The sequence below is a fragment of the Brassica rapa genome, chromosome A07, assembly GCF_000309985.2.
Source record: "Brassica rapa cultivar Chiifu-401-42 chromosome A07, CAAS_Brap_v3.01, whole genome shotgun sequence".
Taxonomy (NCBI): domain Eukaryota; kingdom Viridiplantae; phylum Streptophyta; class Magnoliopsida; order Brassicales; family Brassicaceae; genus Brassica; species Brassica rapa.
In genome coordinates, this window is record NC_024801.2 from 18977992 (window position 1) to 18997066 (window position 19075).

A 19075-nucleotide genomic window follows, 5' to 3' on the forward strand; every position below is an offset into this window, starting at 1 on the left:
TTTGAGGACGATAACCAATTACCGGTTTGTTCTGTCTGTCTATAAATACGCACGTGATTCTTCTGGGCTGCATGATCAGTAGGTTAGCGTTCGTTGAAGAGACTGATACCCACGCGCCGGTAACCGACAGTGGAATGTCATTGCCGGTGGTAGGTGTTGTAGGCCCATAGCTCACCAACCTAACTAAATAGTTTATAATATTTTGATGTTCATTTCTTTTCCTTTTTACATACAACATGTGTTTAAATAGTAAAGTATTTTATATCAAATTCAACACTAATTAAAGTAGAATTTGTTTTTACAAACAATGTGTTTAGATAGGGAATATTTTTTTTTGAATTCAAAATCAGCAAAGCAATTCAACACAATTCAAACTTGAAATATTAGTTTTTAAAGGTCTTTTTTAAAAAAAAGGAATAATGGATATGCCGATTGTCTAGCTAGGAAAATTTTAACTTACCAACCTCTTGTTATTACCATCTATTTTTATGAGGATATGTTTCTACAAATAATACAAATTAATAAAAAATTAGTTGATAAAAATTGTTTAGATTCATTTAGTTGAAAAATTAATATTAATAGGGAAAATTTGGAAAAATGCACTCCAATAAGATTATAATTTGAAAACTACACCATTGTTTAATTTTTTTGAAAAATACACTTATGTATATATAAATTTACCAAATTGTCCAATTTTAATATTTTTCAATTTCTAATTTTTTTTTTTTTAAAGATATCGTTAGAGAATCTACCTAATATCTTTTGAATATATCTACACAGTATCTCTTCCATATCTTTATAATATTTGTTAAGAAAATAAAAGAATTACAGTCGCCAACTCGTCTTCTCTTCTCCATCTCGTTTTCTGTTCTCCTCAACATTTGTTATGTTTTCCATTTGTTCTACACCTTTGAAAAACTCTGCTTCTGTTTAAGTTCGACGTATGTGTCCAAATGTTCGTTCTAGTTCCATATCTTATCTTATCTGACTGATACCATGAGAGAACTCCATACAGGAATCATGAATGAGTTAGGTTTGAAACTAAGTTGTAATTAAAACTTTCAGGTTATGTTAAAACTCACTAAAAAGGAGTTTTTGATCCATCAGATCATAATACATATTTGAACCGTGTCTGTATCCAAACAAAGATTTAAGTTAATAGTCTAGGCTCTCTCTTGTAATAGAAGCCACAACTTCCTGGGTGTTTCACTGAGATAAACGACTTCTCCCACTTTAAAAACATAAGTCTTTTTCTAATAAGAGTTTTTCAACTATTCATTTTGCATATAGAAAGAAGGCAGGCCCGTAATTCTACCACATCTTAAAACCTACAAGAAATATTTGATTCTTTCGTCTGTCCTCATTTGTATACACAGCTTGAACCTGTCAAACCAACGAACACAAAAGTTTTTTTATCACACGAATCTTCAACTCCAGCTTTCTATCATTCTCTCGATCAGTTTGTGTTTCTTTTTTTCAAAAAAAAAATATCATATTTGCCTTTGCTTGATAATGTCTACTTTACACAAGTCTTTGATGAAGAAAATTACTAGAGAAACATTGCATGAGAAGATATTCTATATCTAATTGTTTAATAGAATATGAACCAGGCATATAAACGTAAGCAAGAGAGCAAAAATAAACAGAACAATGTGCGTACATAGAACTATAGTTAAATAATATATATTTATCTTAAAACACATATCTATCTTAAACATAAATAATTATAATATTTTTATTAATTTCGGATTTATATCCTAATTATTGAAATATCTAATTTGGATAAAAAGGTAAATTCAGATTTAAGAAAGTGTAGTTTTCAAAAAAAAAATATAGAAGATGTAATTATCAAATTGCAAACTGTTTTTGGAGTAATTTACAAATTATCCCATATTAATACGATAAAGCTATATCAGTTCTAAAAAAATGGTTAAAGAGAAAAAGACTAGGATAGCACCAAAACAAGTTTTTGTTCCCAAAGTAGCACTCAAGGTTCAAAGTCACAAAAATAAGTTTTATTAAAGAGGTAAATATACACTTATACCCCTTGGGTTAATTAATCCAAACCTTAGGGTTTAGAGTTAAGGGGTGGGGTTTTGGAATTAGAGTTTAAAATTTTATAAAAAATAAATACTAAAATAAAAAATAAAAATTTTAAAAACAGTTTCAAAAAGTATTTTTAAATTATAAAAAGAAAATTTGAAAAAAAAAATAAAAAAAATTTCAAAAAAAAAATTTTCAAAAAAAAATTATAAAAATTTCGAATCTGAAAACATATAATCTGAAACTATAAAAAAAATTTCTTTTTTTTTAAATTTTTTTTTTTTTTTTTTTTTATTTTTTTTATTTATTTTTATTTATTTTTGTTTGTTTATTTAATTTATAACTAAGGGTATTATAGATATTTTATCCTTTAATAAATGTCATTTTTGTGACTTTATCCTTCTAGTGCTATTTTTGAAACATAAACTTCAAAATGTGCTATTATTGAAAATTGTCCATGGTTAAATGTCAAAATTTAATAAGAAACTAATTAAATATTAAAAATATTATGTTCTGATTTTAATTGATGTATAAATAACAACATTTTTGATCTAAGCTTTACCAGTTACCGCCACCAAACTTATTGGATCTCTTTCACTTAGAGGTCTCTCCTCACTATAAAAGAGCCACACCACTTGCTCTCCACCACTTCCTTTCCCACATATCCACACTCCTCCTCCTCCAGATTCAAAACCCAAATCTGAGATTCGATCTCACCGACGACGACGATGAAGGTTGTCGACAAGATCAAATCCGTGACGGAGCAAGGCCAAACCGCCTTCTCCTTCGAGTTCTTCCCTCCCAAGACCGAAGACGGCGTCGAGAATCTCTTCGAGCGGATGGATCGTCTGGTCTCCTACGGGCCCAGCTTCTGCGACATCACCTGGGGAGCAGGAGGATCCACGGCGGATCTCACCCTCGAGATCGCGTCGAGGATGCAGAACGCGATCTGCGTGGAGACGATGATGCATCTCACGTGCACCAACATGCCGGTGGAGAAGATTGACCACGCGCTGGAGACGATCAGATCTAATGGGATTCAGAATGTGCTCGCGCTTAGAGGGGACCCGCCTCATGGGCAGGATAAGTTCGTTCAGGTGGAGGGAGGGTTTGCTTGTGCTTTGGATCTGGTGAATCATATTAGGAGCAAGTATGGTGATTACTTTGGGATTACGGTTGCTGGCTATCCTGGTAATTCAAAGTTGCTTCCTTCGTTGTTGGGTTTGTTGATGTTTCTCTAATGGGTTTTGTGAATCAGAGGCTCATCCGGATGTGATTGAAGCTAATGGACTTGCTACTCCTGAGTCTTATCAGAGTGATCTTGCTTACCTGAAGAGAAAGGTTTGGACTTTGTGTTTATGGTTTTGGGTTTTTGTGTATTTGGATTGGATTAGTGAGTTGGTTTTGATGGATTAGTGGGTTTGTTTTTGGAACAGGTTGATGCTGGAGCGGATCTGATTGTGACTCAGCTGTTCTATGATACTGATATATTCCTCAAGTTTGTCAATGACTGTCGGCAAATTGGGATTAACTGTCCCATTGTTCCTGGGATTATGCCCATTTCTAACTACAAGGGGTTCTTGCGTATGGCTGGTTTCTGCAAGACCAAGGTTCATTTCCTGATCTCTTAGATCAATGATATGATATGGCTTGGACTGTACAGATATGTTGTTTTTGTTGCTTAGCTGCTGCATTTATATTGTTGTCTATTGGTAATAAAAGGTTAGGCTGACATATTTAGACCCTTGGTGATGCCTTATGAGAGTTATGACTAATGTTTTCGTAACATTCCGTTCATGCTATTATTGGTATAGATACCTGCTGAGCTCACTGCTGCATTGGAGCCTATCAAGGATAATGAAGAAGCTGTGAAGGCCTATGGTATTCACTTTGCGACCGAGATGTGCAAAAAGATTTTGGCCCATGGAATCACTACACTTCATATCTACACACTTAACGTGGACAAGTCCGCTATTGGAATATTAATGGTTGTTCCTCATTTCCTTCTTAATTTGTTTTTTTTTCTTCGTATAACACATGTTTCCACTGTAGAAACTTAACAGTGGTGCTGAAATTGCAGAACCTTGGTCTGATTGATGAGTCAAAAATCACTCGTTCTTTACCATGGAGACGCCCTGCAAACGTTTTCCGTACTAAGGAAGATGTTCGCCCCATCTTCTGGTAACCAGCATTTTGTTTCACTTGCTCTGATTTTGTCTCGCCAGTTAATGCAGATCGTAAATTTGTATTTACGGAGAAAATGATACCATTGGTTTCTCTGAATCTTTGCAGGGCAAACCGTCCAAAGAGCTACATATCTAGGACAAAAGGCTGGAATGACTTCCCACAGGGACGATGGGGTGATTCACGCAGTGCATCATATAGTACACTTTCGGATTATCAGGTACCACATATTCATTAATTTTTTTTTTTTTTTTGACAATCTACTTTAGGATTTTAAAACTTCAGCATTGACTGAGACTCTTTACAGTTGCTCTTCCTTATTTGCTTACGATTGTATTTTGCATATTGTTATTTCGCCTACCAGTATAATGAGATGCTTAGTTTGCTTGCCACAACATCCTTGTGGTTTGATAATTGTGATGTCTTCTTTTGTTCCTTTCATTGCCGAATTATTGGCGCTGATCTAAATACATAATATGTTGATAGTTCATGCGCCCACGAGCACGTGACAAGAAGCTTCAGCAAGAATGGGTTGTCCCATTGAAAGGCATTGAAGATGTTCAAGAGGTAGCCTTTCATTTTCCAACACTCATAGAAATGTTTTCATTCTCTTGTTTCCTCGCACTCACTAATACATTGTCTTGTAAAAACTGTCACACATCAGAAATTCAAAGAGCTCTGTCTTGGAAACTTGAAAAGCAGTCCATGGTCTGAGTTAGATGGACTCCAGCCAGAAACAAAGATCATAAACGAGCAACTCGGAAAAATAAACTCCAACGGCTTCCTGACCATCAATAGCCAACCATCAGTTAATGCAGCCAAATCCGATTCCCCAGCTATTGGTAAGGAAGAAACTCATATCACACCGTAACGTTTCAATATTCCTGTTTGGCTTATTAAAAAAAGTGTTTAACTGCATTGGGAACTTTACAGGATGGGGTGGACCTGGTGGTTACGTCTACCAGAAAGCTTACCTTGAGTTCTTCTGCTCTAAGGATAAGCTAGACACACTTGTGGAGAAATCCAAAGCTTTTTCTTCTATCACCTTCATGGCCGTGAACAAAGCAGAGAACTGGGTATCAAACATTGGTGAATCCGATGTGAATGCAGTTACTTGGGGAGTGTTCCCAGCTAAGGAGGTTATCCAACCGACAATTGTTGATCCAGCAAGTTTCAAAGTCTGGAAAGACGAAGCCTTTGAGATTTGGTCAAGAAGCTGGGCTAACTTGTACCCAGAGGATGACCCTTCTAGAAAGTTGCTCGAGGAGGTACATAATCTTCTCCATTTCCACTCTACTATATTCTCAGACAAGATTGCTTTAAACTGTGATGGTGATTGGGATCTAACTGAATGTGCAGGTGAAGAGCAGCTACTATTTGGTAAGCTTAGTGGACAACGATTACATCAACGGTGATATATTCTCTGTCTTTGCTTGATCTCCGAGAAACCCCAACGGTGGGACGAGGAAACATTTGATTTTCACGATTTGTTGTAACCTTATTAAAGATATTTGTGAAATTGTGATGAACCAACAATAGACATCAATTTCCATTGTGGCTTGTTCTTTTATCTTCTATCAAAACAAATAAATCAAGAAATGTTGGTATTTTTTCAATGTTTTCGACGCAACAAAGTCTTTAGAAGCTGTTCAACCGATTCCCACATCTTCAACGAAAAGACAGAGAAGAAGTATGAACAATGCAAAGAAACCTTTGTTACTGAAATGAATAGAGTAAGGCCTTGTTAGGAGGTGCAGGCTTAGGAAGCTGCTCGACATCTTTTACCAAACCAAACTCTATCTCGAGGAACATGACCTTTTGGTGGAACTAAAAACTCACTCAGGAGGATTTATTTGTTTCTCGCCAAAGCAAGAAGCTCTACAAGTCTACTTCTTATCTTATGGAGATTACTAGTAGGATTGATGCGCAAGTTCATGTTTAAAAGGCAACTACATAGACTTTTAGCAATGTATTGAAGCTCTATAGAAATGATTCAAAGCTGTGATAACACAAGAAGAAAAGAAAGCAGTGTACAATCTCAAGAACAGTATATGAGAACAGAGTATAAAACAGAGAATCCGAATCAATAGTCGTCTCCCTTGGAAAGAACTTCTTTGCAAGTAGGTCGGAGTAAAATGGTGTGCTCATACTGTGATACATAGCTCCCCTTCACATCACACAGAGGTGGATACGGCTGAAATGAAATAGAGACAAACGATTTAAAGCTTTGTTTTCATCAGGCTTATTTAGACTAAGGTGTGTGATTAGCGTGAGAATAGTTTACCTCAACAATGCCAGCGTCACACAGATTCTTTAGAGCCATTAGATATTTGGTTTCACCAATGCGGTCCAAATAACGTCTGCAGAAAGCGAGAGTGGAGAAGTTGTTGTTGATAGTAGCAAGGAGTTGTTTTGCTCTAGGCAACCTCAAAGGGACATGGCCAATGTCGAAGTTCTTCATGTAGTGGCTACATTCTAAGTCTTCTCTCACATATCCTTTCCCTACAATAAAACCACAACACAGAGGATCAATCATTGGTTATTTTTTCCTTTGGATAGCTCATGAGCTGAGTTTTATTTTTACCAGTTGATCCAAATGTTTCAATTGCATAGAATTCACCCTCTTCCATCTTTGTCTGCTCGCCTCCTTTAACTATAGGAACTGATTTCCCAGCATGTATCTGGTAAGGTCCAATGCTATGGCCATTCAAGTTCCTGATACTTTTAACTGGCAAAAAGTACAAAACAGGTAAAGGTTTAATACATCAGTATCGAACTGGTCACTGATGTAACATTCCTTGTTAGACTTGACATTTAATATTAGTACCTGGAAAGACCTTTCCATTGATTTCAACCTCATAAGACTCCATGACCTCCTGTATTGCAGCACCAATGTCGCATAGACGAACATCGATTCCAGCTTCCTGAACCAGCCAAGAAAACAAACACAAAGCAGGTTAAAAGGTTCCTAACAAGTCAAAGCCTAAATGAAACTGCTTACGTACAAACTGAGTAGAACAAAGCACTACAAGAATTATTCATACTACTAGTAGTTAGTCGTACATTCATAAAGCAGTGAAAGAACAATCATCACCTTGATACCGGTATAAGTAGCTTCACGGGAGGCTGCTAAGAGAGGATCATACATAGGGTTGAAAGCAACTGTAAATGCACAGTCGATAATATGTCCTACAAGAAAAAAAGAGATGTTAATTCATCTGACATTTGTAAATATCATTAAAATTCGCCGTCTTACCATCAATGTGTGTTCCAAAGTCCAGTTTCATTACATCGTCGTACTGAAGTACAGTCTTGTCTCCGGAGTTTGGTGTCCAATGAGCAGCAACCCTTGAAGATAAAAAAAAAGAAGCCATTAGAGAAACATGACTAGTAAAGAAGAATAGGTAAAAGAGAAGTAAGTTGAAGGCAAATGTTAAAAGTGAAAACCAACCAATTCAAAGAGCATCCTGTAGGAAAAGCAATACCAGCTTTAAGACCATTCTCTGATATAAGCTTACGAACAGTATCCTCCAATGTCTCACATATATCAGTCATCAACATTCCAGGCTTCACTATGCTTCTCACATATTTCCTAACCTGAAAAAATAATTAAAAAAAATCTCTCAGATGTAATAGAAAAAGATAATATTTGGCCATTAATCAGGAAAACAAAGTGAACCTGGCGATGAACTTCTGCAGCTTGGCGTACTGAGTTGTATATAGGCTTTTGCAAACGCTCCAAGTCTCTCTTCTCTTCAGATGTTGTTCTCCACAAGTTGCTGCATTACATAGATCAATACCAAACATTTTAAACTATTATAACATATGTAAGATGTCCCTTGAAGGTGTGTAAAGAGTGTTGTATGAAACTTACTCATCCTTATACTGTTGGATTTCACCTTCAGGAAACTCTCCAGATGGGAAAAGCTTAACGAGAGGGATTGAAGGTGGATCAGTCTGTTGGGGCTTCTTCCTACAAACACAAGTGAAACTATTATTAACTGAAAGCAAACACCAAAAGTGGAAAACTGAAGAATGTACAAAAAAAACATTTCTTACTTGCTTTTATTCTTCTTCTTTTTCTTCTTTGCTGTTGAACTCTCAGCTTAAATAACAAACAAGAAGTAACATATTAGTCAAACACACACTCACTCATAAACTCGTTGATTCTCAGAACAATGGATCAAAATTTAAAACCATCAAACCTACTCAAGGCCAAGCTCAACTAGACAAAGTCTTAGAAAGCTAGCATAGTGTAGAGACATCAAAAGGATCCATTTTGTATTTAATTATTCACCTTTGCTTCCTTCTTCTTCTACTTCGTTCTCCTCTTTTCCATCTTCTGTAACTTCGAGCTTCTTGGAAAGCTCAGTTTCCAAAGGTTCATCTTTTCCTCTGGAGGATGATTCGGCGCCGCCATTCTCCACCGTGGGAGCTACAACAACTTCAGGGTTCTCGCTCGCCATCTCAATCGATTCTTTGAAATAATCGTACAACAAATTAGTTTAAGACAATCGGACACAACCAATGCACACAAAGTAAACCAGATATGATTATGTCAACTAATTGTTCCCCTCCTTATTGGGCCTTACCGACATCTGTTAATGGGCTGGGTTTAGTTTTACACTAATTTTCTGTAATATCTTCATTTTTTAGTTAGCACTTTTTTTTTTTGTATATACACCAAATTATCCCAATGCAAAATGTGTGATTATTATGATATAAATGTATTTAGTCTTCACTCTTCACCTCTTTTATCCTTTATTTACTTTTTGATATTGTATATGGATCTTGAATTGCCTTTTTCTTGTTCTGCACGATACATAATTTTCTCTGAGGAGTCATCTTCTCGAGCGCCAAAACAAGAGTCATGTTTAGTGAAACACAAACTCTTGTTATCTTGGCAGAGAGTTAGTTGGAAACGTACAAGATTGAATACTCAAGTCCTATAATCAAGAATTGGTACAGATACTTGTAGAGCTTAGCATATATTCAAGAATTGCTCTTACATTTCTTAAGCATAAACCCTTCTTGAACACGAAATCAAAACAAGAAAACGATAGTCATCGTATCTAGAGATTTGAAACACACAAAGACCAAACAAAGAACATAAAAGAAACTAGTTAGGGTATTGATTCTCCATGCGAATCGCTTCTACTTCCTCTTCCGTAAAGTCGTTCTCGATGTTGAACGTTGATCGAATCTCTTTCTCGTCTTCGCATGCAGCGATCATATCAGCAACTTTCTGGCACGTGACATCAAGCAGGCTTGGGATGTGTAGGTAATTCGCAGCCATGATGAGATCCATGAGCGTGGGCTGATCAATCTCCCCGACGAACTTCACGTCCCACTTCTTGAGATCATCGGAGGAGGAGGAAGAAGAATCACCACTACCGTCTTCCACCACATGCTTCTTGCAGTACTCGATCACATTCCGGAGGATCTCGCTTGTCAGGTTCGTAAACGGTAGTTCTTGATCGGGTAATTCTTCAACAAGAAACGATATGATCTTCGACTGACGTGCGACCGCTTCCTCGACCACAAACGATTCACCGTCGGAGCTTTTCAACACGATCATCTTCTTCGACATCGTTTCTTTGTTGCGTGGCTATCAAGAAAGATTGAGAGAGCGAGTGAATAGTAAAGGTGATGCTTGAAGTTATGACTACTTTTATGAGCCCATGCAATCTTGTGTATTTATAGCATCTCATTCGAGTAACTTGAACAACAAAATATCTATAATTCAGTTACAAAAAGAAAAATATCAATAATTTTAAGTATGTTTGTCACTCGCTTGGAAAATAAACTATCATATTTTTCAGCATTTAATTTTATACTTTTTGGGATCAATATTGTTATTTTTTTTTCAGAAATAGTATTGTTATATATTTATTACGATCATTTTATTTTTATTTTAAATTAATAAATTTTATGACCAATATCATTATTTTAAAATTCAAAAGATTATGTTGTTATAAAGGTTATTTTAATGATTTTTTTATGTTCAGTATACTAATACAAGCTGATAAATTTTATGGATGGAAAGTCTAACTTATTTTTGGTTTGATAATTGGTTGGATAAGGGGCGTTTGATTGATATCACTGGAGCATCATGTACTACTTATATTGGTTTGCCTCGTCGAGCTACAGTTAGTGACGTGGTGAATCAGAGCTGATGGGCCATTAGAGGTCGTCACTTTCATGAGCTTTGTGCAGCCATAACTGAATCACCGGTTCCGGCACCTCAGAATGGTAGAGATGTTGTCCTTTGGAGGATAGTAGATGATGACTACCATGAGATGTTCTCAAACTCGAAGACATGGGATCAAATTCGGGTTAAAGAAGGCCACGGTGGAATGGAGCAAAGTAGTCTGGTTCACGCAAGGGGTGCTTCGGTTCTCGTTCATTGCTAACCAGTCAAGAACCAACCGTCAACGGGAGATAGGATGAGGAGATGGGGGATGATTCAAGGTTGTACATTGTGTGGAGAAAGAGATGAAACAAGAGATCATATGTTTTTCGCGTGTCCTTACTCCTTTACAGTTTGGCATGGACTGGCAAATCACATTCTTGGTACTCATACTGATCCGGACTGGCAGATAACATTGGACCACCTTCAGGAGCTCAATGTTAGTAAGCTTGACGCTATTCTTATCAAAATGCTGTTTCAAATGGTCATTTACCATTTGTGGCGAGAGCGTAATGCGCGAAGGCACCATATAAGCCGGATGACGACTGATGCAATGCGTAATGTGATAGATAAGTCTATGTGGAACCGAATCTTTTCACTCAAGTACAAGACAGGCCACAAGTATGCAGGTCTCTTGCAGCGGTGGTTTGTTCACACAATGTAAATTTGGCACTATTACTCTTAGTCTCTTTCTTTAGCGATTATAGCAATCTTCGCGATCCACCCTGATAAAGCACTCATTAAAGATCCCACATCATCAGAGATTAGAGAAGCAATCTTCGCGATCCACCCTGATAAAGCACCTGGACCTGATGGGTTCTCAGCCAGCTTCTTCCAAGCAAATTGGGAGGTTGTGGGACCTGAGGTAGTGCGTGAAGTCCAACTCTTCTTCTCTTCAGGACAACTCAGACCTTCACAAAACGTGACACATGTTAGACTGATTCCAAAAATAATTGGGGCAAAGAAAGTTGTTGACTACAGGCCTATAGCGCTTTGCAATGTTTTCTTCAAGATAATATCCAAGCTGATGGCCCTAAGGTTGAAATCAGTTCTCCACCTGATCATATCGGAAAATCAGTCAGCATTTATCCCAGGAAGGGCTATCTCAGACAATGTTCTAATAACGCATGAGGTACTTCAATACTTGAAAACCTCAAAAGCAACAAAGAGATGTACGATGGCCATCAAAACGGACATGTCTAAAGCCTATGACAGAGTAGAATGGCGTTTCATCTCACAAGTTCTGAAGAGACTGGGTTTTCACGACAAATGGATCACTCTAATTATGCAATGTGTTACCACTGTATCCTACTCCTATCTGATTAACGACGCTGCCTATGGTTCGGTGATACCTAAGAGAGGAATTAGACAGGGAGATCCACTCTCCCCGTACCTATTTATCCTGTGTGGTCAAGTGCTATCCGGATTATGTCAGAAAGCAGAGAAAGAAGGTACCTTGCAAGGAGTGAGAGTAGCGAGGAACTGTCCAAGAGTAAACCATTTACTCTTTGCAGATGACACCATGTTCTTCTGTCAAACGTCCCAATCATGCTACACGAAGCTGAAAACCATCCTCTGGGAATATGAGAAAGCCTCTGGACAGATGATCAATGCAGCTAAATCCTCGATCACCTTCTCTTCTAAAACTCCAGAGGAAATAAAGAGTAATGTCAAAAACCACTTAGGCATTATCAACGAAGGAGGCTCAGGTAAATATTTAGGGTTACCTGAACATTTCGGGAGGAAAAAGAAAGATCTCTTCACCGGCCTGGTTGATAGGATAAGGCAACGAGCACAAAGCTTATCCACGAGACATCTATCTAAGGCCGGTAAACTGACAATGCTGCAAGCAGTCCTTACTGCTGTCCCAACCTACTCCATGTCTTGCTTCGAGCTACCTGTCAGCCTTTGTAAAAGGATTCAATCAGTCCTCACAAGATTTTGGTGGGATTCTTCTGATGGAAGTAGAAAAATGTGCTGGGTGGCTTGGGAAACTCTAACAAAGCCAAAAGCAGGAGGTGGACTTGGCCTTAAGGACGTACAGCTATTCAATCAGGCGCTACTAGCTAAACAGGTTTGGAGAATACTAACCCAACCAGATAGCCTACTCGCCCGTATTCTCCTAGGGAAATATTGTCACAAGAAGCACTTCTTAGACGCAATGGTTCCAGCTACATGCTCTCATGGGTGGAGAAGTATCTTACACGGAAGGGACCTGCTAAAGGAGAACCTAGGGAAAGCTATAGGAAATGGGCAAACAACAAGAATCTGGAAAGATTCATGGATCTCTACAAAGGAACACATCAAACCATATGGACCTATTCCGGAAGAAGCACTCGACCTGACAGTGTCTGATCTATTGACAACAGAGATGACTTGGAATAAAAGAAGAATCGAAGAACTCCTACCTCATGTTGCAATGGAGATACAACTGCTACAACCGAGCCTCTCCAAAACAGAAGATATCTACATCTGGCAGCCTCTCCCTTCAGGTACTTACTCAACGCGATCAGGCTACTATGCGGCCGCGATGAGGAAGAGTGAACAAAGACCACCAATCCAAGGACCCTTTGATTGGATAAAAGATGTCTGGTCTGCACCCTGCTCACCAAAGATGAGAATATTCATGTGGTCAGCGATACAGAGAGCGTTACCTTTAGGAGAACAATTACAACAAAGAGGAATCCGAGCTGATGCGTTGTGCCATAAGTGCAAAGGAGTTGAGTCAGCAATGCATACCTTTTTTCGATGCCCTTTCTCACAAGAGGTATGGAACCTGATCCCCCTCAAACATGTAGTTCACCTAGCTACAGGAAGCAGTTTCAGAGACGCTATTGTGGCCTTCCGACAAGCAGTCTGCCTTCCACCAACAGGAGTTTCAAACAACATCCTTCCATGGATCTGCTGGGCAATCTGGACAGCTAGAAACCTTGCAATCTTTGAGAACAGAACCCTATCAGCAATGGAAGTAGCAACCAAAGGAATCAGGTTAGCTAGAGAATGGAATATGGCACAAGACAAAAAGAAAGCCACAAAGAATACTCCACCTCGCCTCCATAGACCTCCTCGTGCTTCGGTATCGCCAGCAGTGCTAACGATCGGCAAATCAGACGCGGCTTTTGATAATAGATCGCATCGAGCAGGACTCGCATGGAATTTCACAGATTCAGCAGGAACTATGATCATCCAAGGTTCCAAGATCCAGGACTCCATCGGATCTCCGCTAATAGCTGAAGCCCTGGCCCTTCGATCTGCAATCCTCTCAGCGGTGAACAGTGAGGTTACACACCTCAAAATGTTCTCTGACAACTCAACGCTCGTTCGAGCCATCACCAACGACACGCAGGCCTCGGAAATCTTTGGTATCGTAAAGGATATCCAACAGATGACCTCTGCTTTTGTCGAGATATCGTTTTCTCATTTTCCTCGCTTACAAAACATTGATGCCGATCTTTTGGCAAAACAGACTCTGCGCTGTTCTCTGTAATGGACCCATTAACGGGCTGACTTGGGCCTGAGGCCAGTTTCTTTATATTAATGAATGTGTCACAAAAAAAATAGCAAAGTAGAATAAAAATATTCAAAGTAGATCTAGTCATATCGTTTTTTGTAAATGTTAGTTCCCTATAGGCTATATAGATGAATACATTTGAAATTTCATCAAAAAAAATTTAGGCAAACCAAAACCTCAATTAACAAAAACAAAATTCCGTAACGTACGTCTCCTATATTTCATCATCTTTGGAACTGAATGAACATAATGTCATTTCTTCACCATGTCTCTTAGTACCTTGCGAGTCTGAATAATTTAGTACATACATAATACATTATACAAGTTAAGTACATACATTAGTGTATAAAATCCAGATTAGCTGTCAGTAAATTGTTATCACGGTCTAACCTATTCTTAATGTATTAAACCATCGTCTAAAGAAATTGAATGTCACGGACGGTATAACATATTCTTAATGTACAAGTCGAGCATTGTGTTTTAAATCGCAAAAAAACTATCTTTTTGTCATTCTATTACGGCTCAAACAGGGGCAGGGGATTCGATAGTGAACCAGCAGCTTTGAACTCCATAAAGAATGTTATAGCGACACTAACAAACGTGTCTGAGCTGACAGCATCTTTTATGCTGATGGTTATCAAAATGAGCTCTAGACCAAAATTATATAGAACAATAAATCTCTAAAAATGTAAAAAATAGTCGTCGCCTGAGAGATTCGAACTCTCGCGGGGAAACCCCATGTACTTAGCAGGCACACGCCTTAACCACTCGGCCAAAGCGACTCTTTTGAAAATTTTACGCCAAACTAGAAACTAACGATGTAGATACTAGATAGATAACATATGTTATGTTCGTGTTTTTTTTGTCAGACCAAGGTCTCTTATTTCGACGCAATCATTGATGAAAATAAAGCGTATTCGTAGGAAATGATTATTATATTTACAACTTAAAAAAGATATCTTAGCAAGTTGCACATATGAATCGTGTAGTGCTCCAGCATGGCTGTAGCCTGTAGCCTGTAGGTACAAACAAAATCTTCTGCTCTTTTAAATAAGGTTCTTGAATCCGGCCATAACCACTGAATTAGTTGGAGCCAAAACAAAACAGCCAAAACACACAAAAGGAGAGATGGACAGCCTCGAAAATTATAGGATCAAATTACCATATGGTCGGGATAAACATCAACTGAACCGACAAGAAAAATTATATAAAGCCATAGCTGAAACAGTATGTCTAGCTTGAGAGAGTTTCAGCTGACAGGACATGCTGAGATTATTAATTTGTTTTCTTACGTATGAGGATTGAGGAGATGAAGTCTACAGTCCCGCGTATAAACATTAAAGAAATATATGTTTATGTCCTACATCTACTTACTAACTTACACATAATTGTCCAGTCTCTATAAATTTTTATATAACCAAACACGCTAGTGTCAAATAATGTTCTATTTTAGGAATTAAATAAATTTGACCTTTAAATAGGTTGATGCAACATACAAGTAGTAAATCGAAAAACTCGACTGCAACAAAAAAAATCGTTTGGTGTAAGTATATAATAATGTTTGACTATTTTGGCTTATGAAATGTTGTGACCTCTCCGTATGATTATTGGCCGTTTTGTTTGTTTGAATTTCGAATAATCAATTTAATGCAATAAATATTAAAATCAAACAAAAATACTTGCACGTGCAGAGATGAAGCACATATCACGTGTGACGAGTGCCTGTCGTGTGTGTTAAGTTATTTGTAGGTCGTGATTAGCTATTTGGGTCGGCTTTATTTATCTAATCCCTGTCCAACAGAATAATATCAACCAAAGTCTGTTTTACATACATCACTATAAAAGATGATGACATTAAACGTTTCATATATATTGAAATTTATTTAAAGTAACCAAAAATCGATAGATGAAAGTTAGAAACTCAATGGAGAAGTAGCTTTATGCCGATTATTCGAGATCTAGGTAGGTGTAGAGGTTAACGAAGTAATTGATTATTGATTATATATATTATATTTATATTACATATTTTAAGAGTTTTTTGTATTTAATTAAAACTATTTTTGATGAAACATTTAAAATGGAATATATAAAAAACTGGAGAAAAAACTTTCATTTGTTTATAAAAAAAGATATAATTAAAGTATTCACTTTAATTTTATTTTATTTAACCAATTTATATAAATTTAGATCGATCAGACCGGTTTAAACGAGTTAAATCGGTTTATACTGTTTTAAATCAATTTAAAACAATTTAAATTAGTTTTTAAAAATTATTTCTGACCGATTTATGACTTAAGAGATACTTATACCGACTTTTAGAATATTGAAAATCATGTTATTAATATGGATATTACAAAATGGAAGAAACTTTATTTCTAGAAGCCATGTAAGATTAATTATGCCGACAATTAACAAATTCGTAAACAAAACAAAGTCAGCTTCGCATCCCATGGTAAAGTTGATAAGCTAAGTCAACCCCAACTAATCATAAAATAAAACGTTGCTTACACCATCTACCTTATGTTTTTTTTTTTGCTTATTTGTTGAGTTTTAATAACAGTTGAAAATTAATAATTGTTTTTCTTCGATAGCGTAAAAGAAACAGGTAATTCTCTTGGGAAACTTACAGTTTATTTAAAATCCACCTGTTGTTATGTGTGTAATGGAGGGCAGGTCCGTAGCTGTTTTCTTCCTATACTTCTCAACATTTTGACTATTTAATATTCAGTTTGCAGTTAATTAATAAATGTTTCTTATACTAATGTTTCTGACCAACCAACAATAATATTATATATAATAATTGTATTTTCTATGGTCATTTCCATAACTTTTTGTGTATATGTACATGCTCAGATAATCCAAAACATTTGCATATTATATCTTCAAACAATACAAGAAACACAATCCAAACAAAAACCGAACTTTTGTTTTCTAAATGGTGAGAAATTCAATGAAGGCTGAGTACGATCTTGATCATCTTCCTCATCAAAGCTTCTATGGAGATAATTCAAGAACTTTGGTTCCTATGAACAAGAACTCCCAAATAATCACCAAGATCAAGCGTAAGATCCGTATCATCCATATATTTGCACCGGAGATTATCAATACTGATGTCAAGAACTTCCGTACACTCGTCCAAAGTCTAACCGGAAAACCGGAGATCACCAAAACGGGTTCTAAGAAAAAGATAACGAGAACAAATATTCCTGCGCCACCGCCTCCACTTCAAGAATCCAGGTCAGAACATACGGCAGAGCCGGTCAACAGTTTCATAGGGAGCCACGTGGTGAAGGAAGAATGGGGATCATGTTCAAACACAAACACTTACTTTGATTTAGATGGTTTGATTGACCTTGACGAAGAGAACAACATGTTTTCAAGTCGATGGTTTGATCTTCAAGAGCAATAATAAACTAGTCACACTTTGCCCTAATATCTAGGGCTTCAACTAAAACGTCCCTATTGGTTCTAATGATTTAATTATTCGTTCTATTTGGGATGTAACACGACATGGTTTAATGACACAGTGACATCATGATGAACGAGGTTGACGACGATCATCATATAAGTAGTGGGTATATACATAGTTTGTATAGATATACACTTGTGATTATTTTGTGCTCTTTGAATTAATTAACTTGGTAGACTGACTTTGCTAAAAACTGGTGTAGCAGTGTAACACGTTGTATTCACGCGTGCGTGTATTAATTCCTTTGATGTATTTGTGATTGACTTTTGCGTGGGAATGAATGTGCTGGAATTGTTTTATTAATTCGTGGGAAAAAGAAGAAGATAAATATATGATTATTGGAATCAAGCAAAGCAAAAAAAGAAGACCTTACACGATAACTATAGAATTCTGGATGTCAATATGTGCTCGATGGGAATCTTAACTCCTTCCGGACAATCCAACCAAACCCAAGGAACTCTTGGTTAATGAACAACTTGATCAAAAAGAGAGGTATTGTCTACAACTGGATAAAATTGAGAGTTGGAAATGGTATCACCTGTCTGGACAGATAATTGATCATCATTTGGCTGCCTCAAGAGTTATTTCTACAATGACTCTAACTTCTCTCTTCGGTTAGCGGAGGATGCAACTCTCTCATCTATATACAGAGATGGCAACTGGATTCTTCCTCATGCTCGGTCGGAGAAACAACTGAATCTTCAATCATAACTAACAACACTTTCTCTGACAGAGAATGAGGATTACTATGAGTGGGGAGTGGAAGTGGACGGTGCAATAAGCTCTAGATACTCTACGGGTCAGGTCTGCAGTGCTCTATATGGACAATGTTAAGCTAGATGAACTTCCAAACTAAAACCAATTGGTGATAAGTGGAGTGACACATCTATCTTATATATTACTAAAAATCTCTTCTAACATCCGATGTGGGAACTTTGTGTCTAATATGCGCTATCATACCTGATGACAAAGAAGCATGTGAACGAGCCATGGAATTCATGTTTGGATGGTGAGTGTTTTTCTCATCAAAATATAAAACACACACACGTTCTTGACTCATGACCGGATATGAAATTTATGAGATCATAAATATTTTTAGGTTAATCTCAATAAAATTTTATTAACAATTTGGGGACTATACGACCTTAATAAAAAATTTTTTTTTTAATTTAGGACCATTGCGAAGGTTTCATTCGGCTGTATTGAGAACCAGCATATCTTGACTTAAGAATATAAACATACCATACTTTTTGTTAATTTTCTAATTTGGGGTTCTTTTGACTTCGTTGGAGAGAAGTATTACAGTGCTTTAATTTCTATGTTAAAAGCATTGCTGAAGTGGACCATAATACTCCCAATTGGAGATCAGACGCACGCATTGAATAGAAACATAAGTAGCGTTTACATAATACATATAACTCGTATCGTATTATATAGGGTTTTTATTCATTTCTTGGCTCACAAGCTTCTTAAGGGTTTATTAGTTTCTAAAGGCTTTTGGTTACCGATTTTGTGGTCTTACAAGTTTTATATCAATTGAAACAGAACAAAACAAAGCAGGACAGACATTGGGAGTAAGAGGTGGTTCAGAATGAGTCTTTCTATACCCACAAGGGCTTTGAAAATTTCTTACTTAGGCTAAAAATAAATACGAAAGCCCAAAGTTCATGATCCCTGA

The 19075-nt window shown here is 37.0% G+C and overlaps 5 protein-coding genes and 1 non-coding gene across 6 annotated transcripts; 3 read left to right on the top strand and 3 right to left on the bottom strand.

Annotated features, from left to right (window-relative positions):
• Nucleotides 1-2650: 2650 nt before the first annotated feature.
• Nucleotides 2651-5843, top strand: LOC103830238 (methylenetetrahydrofolate reductase 1). The gene is made up of 10 exons (XM_009105990.3): nt 2651-3234; nt 3302-3384; nt 3480-3653; nt 3858-4031; nt 4124-4224; nt 4336-4447; nt 4714-4794; nt 4892-5069; nt 5161-5495; nt 5587-5843. The coding sequence occupies exons 1-10, from the start codon at nt 2772-2774 to the stop codon at nt 5662-5664; spliced, it is 1779 nt and encodes a 592-aa protein (XP_009104238.1). The 5' UTR covers nt 2651-2771; the 3' UTR covers nt 5665-5843.
• Nucleotides 5844-6148: 305 nt separating this feature from the next.
• On the bottom strand, nt 6149-8780 carry LOC103830240 (methionine aminopeptidase 2B). The gene is made up of 11 exons (XM_009105991.3): nt 8525-8780; nt 8287-8332; nt 8102-8200; nt 7907-8006; nt 7679-7824; nt 7484-7575; nt 7322-7416; nt 7055-7151; nt 6812-6955; nt 6512-6729; nt 6149-6421 (listed from the first exon to the last, which is right to left on the bottom strand). The coding sequence occupies exons 1-11, from the start codon at nt 8691-8693 to the stop codon at nt 6311-6313; spliced, it is 1317 nt and encodes a 438-aa protein (XP_009104239.1). The 5' UTR covers nt 8694-8780; the 3' UTR covers nt 6149-6310.
• A 158-nt stretch (nt 8781-8938) lies between these two features.
• LOC103830241 (SKP1-like protein 1A) lies at nt 8939-11119 on the bottom strand. Its single transcript, XM_033275549.1, has one exon. It carries the CDS (start codon nt 9815-9817, stop codon nt 9347-9349), a length of 471 nt encoding a protein of 156 aa, XP_033131440.1. The 5' UTR covers nt 9818-11119; the 3' UTR covers nt 8939-9346.
• LOC117126853 lies at nt 10674-13904 on the top strand. Its single transcript, XM_033276019.1, has 2 exons — nt 10674-11046; nt 11116-13904. Exons 1-2 carry the CDS (start codon nt 10674-10676, stop codon nt 13902-13904), a joined length of 3162 nt encoding a protein of 1053 aa, XP_033131910.1.
• A 724-nt stretch (nt 13905-14628) lies between these two features.
• Nucleotides 14629-14710, bottom strand: TRNAS-GCU. The gene has a single exon. It is a non-coding gene; the product is annotated as a tRNA-Ser (tRNA).
• A 2028-nt stretch (nt 14711-16738) lies between these two features.
• On the top strand, nt 16739-18638 carry LOC103830243 (VQ motif-containing protein 18). The gene has a single exon (XM_033275548.1). The coding sequence runs from the start codon at nt 16864-16866 to the stop codon at nt 17335-17337; it is 474 nt and encodes a 157-aa protein (XP_033131439.1). The 5' UTR covers nt 16739-16863; the 3' UTR covers nt 17338-18638.
• Nucleotides 18639-19075: the final 437 nt, after the last annotated feature.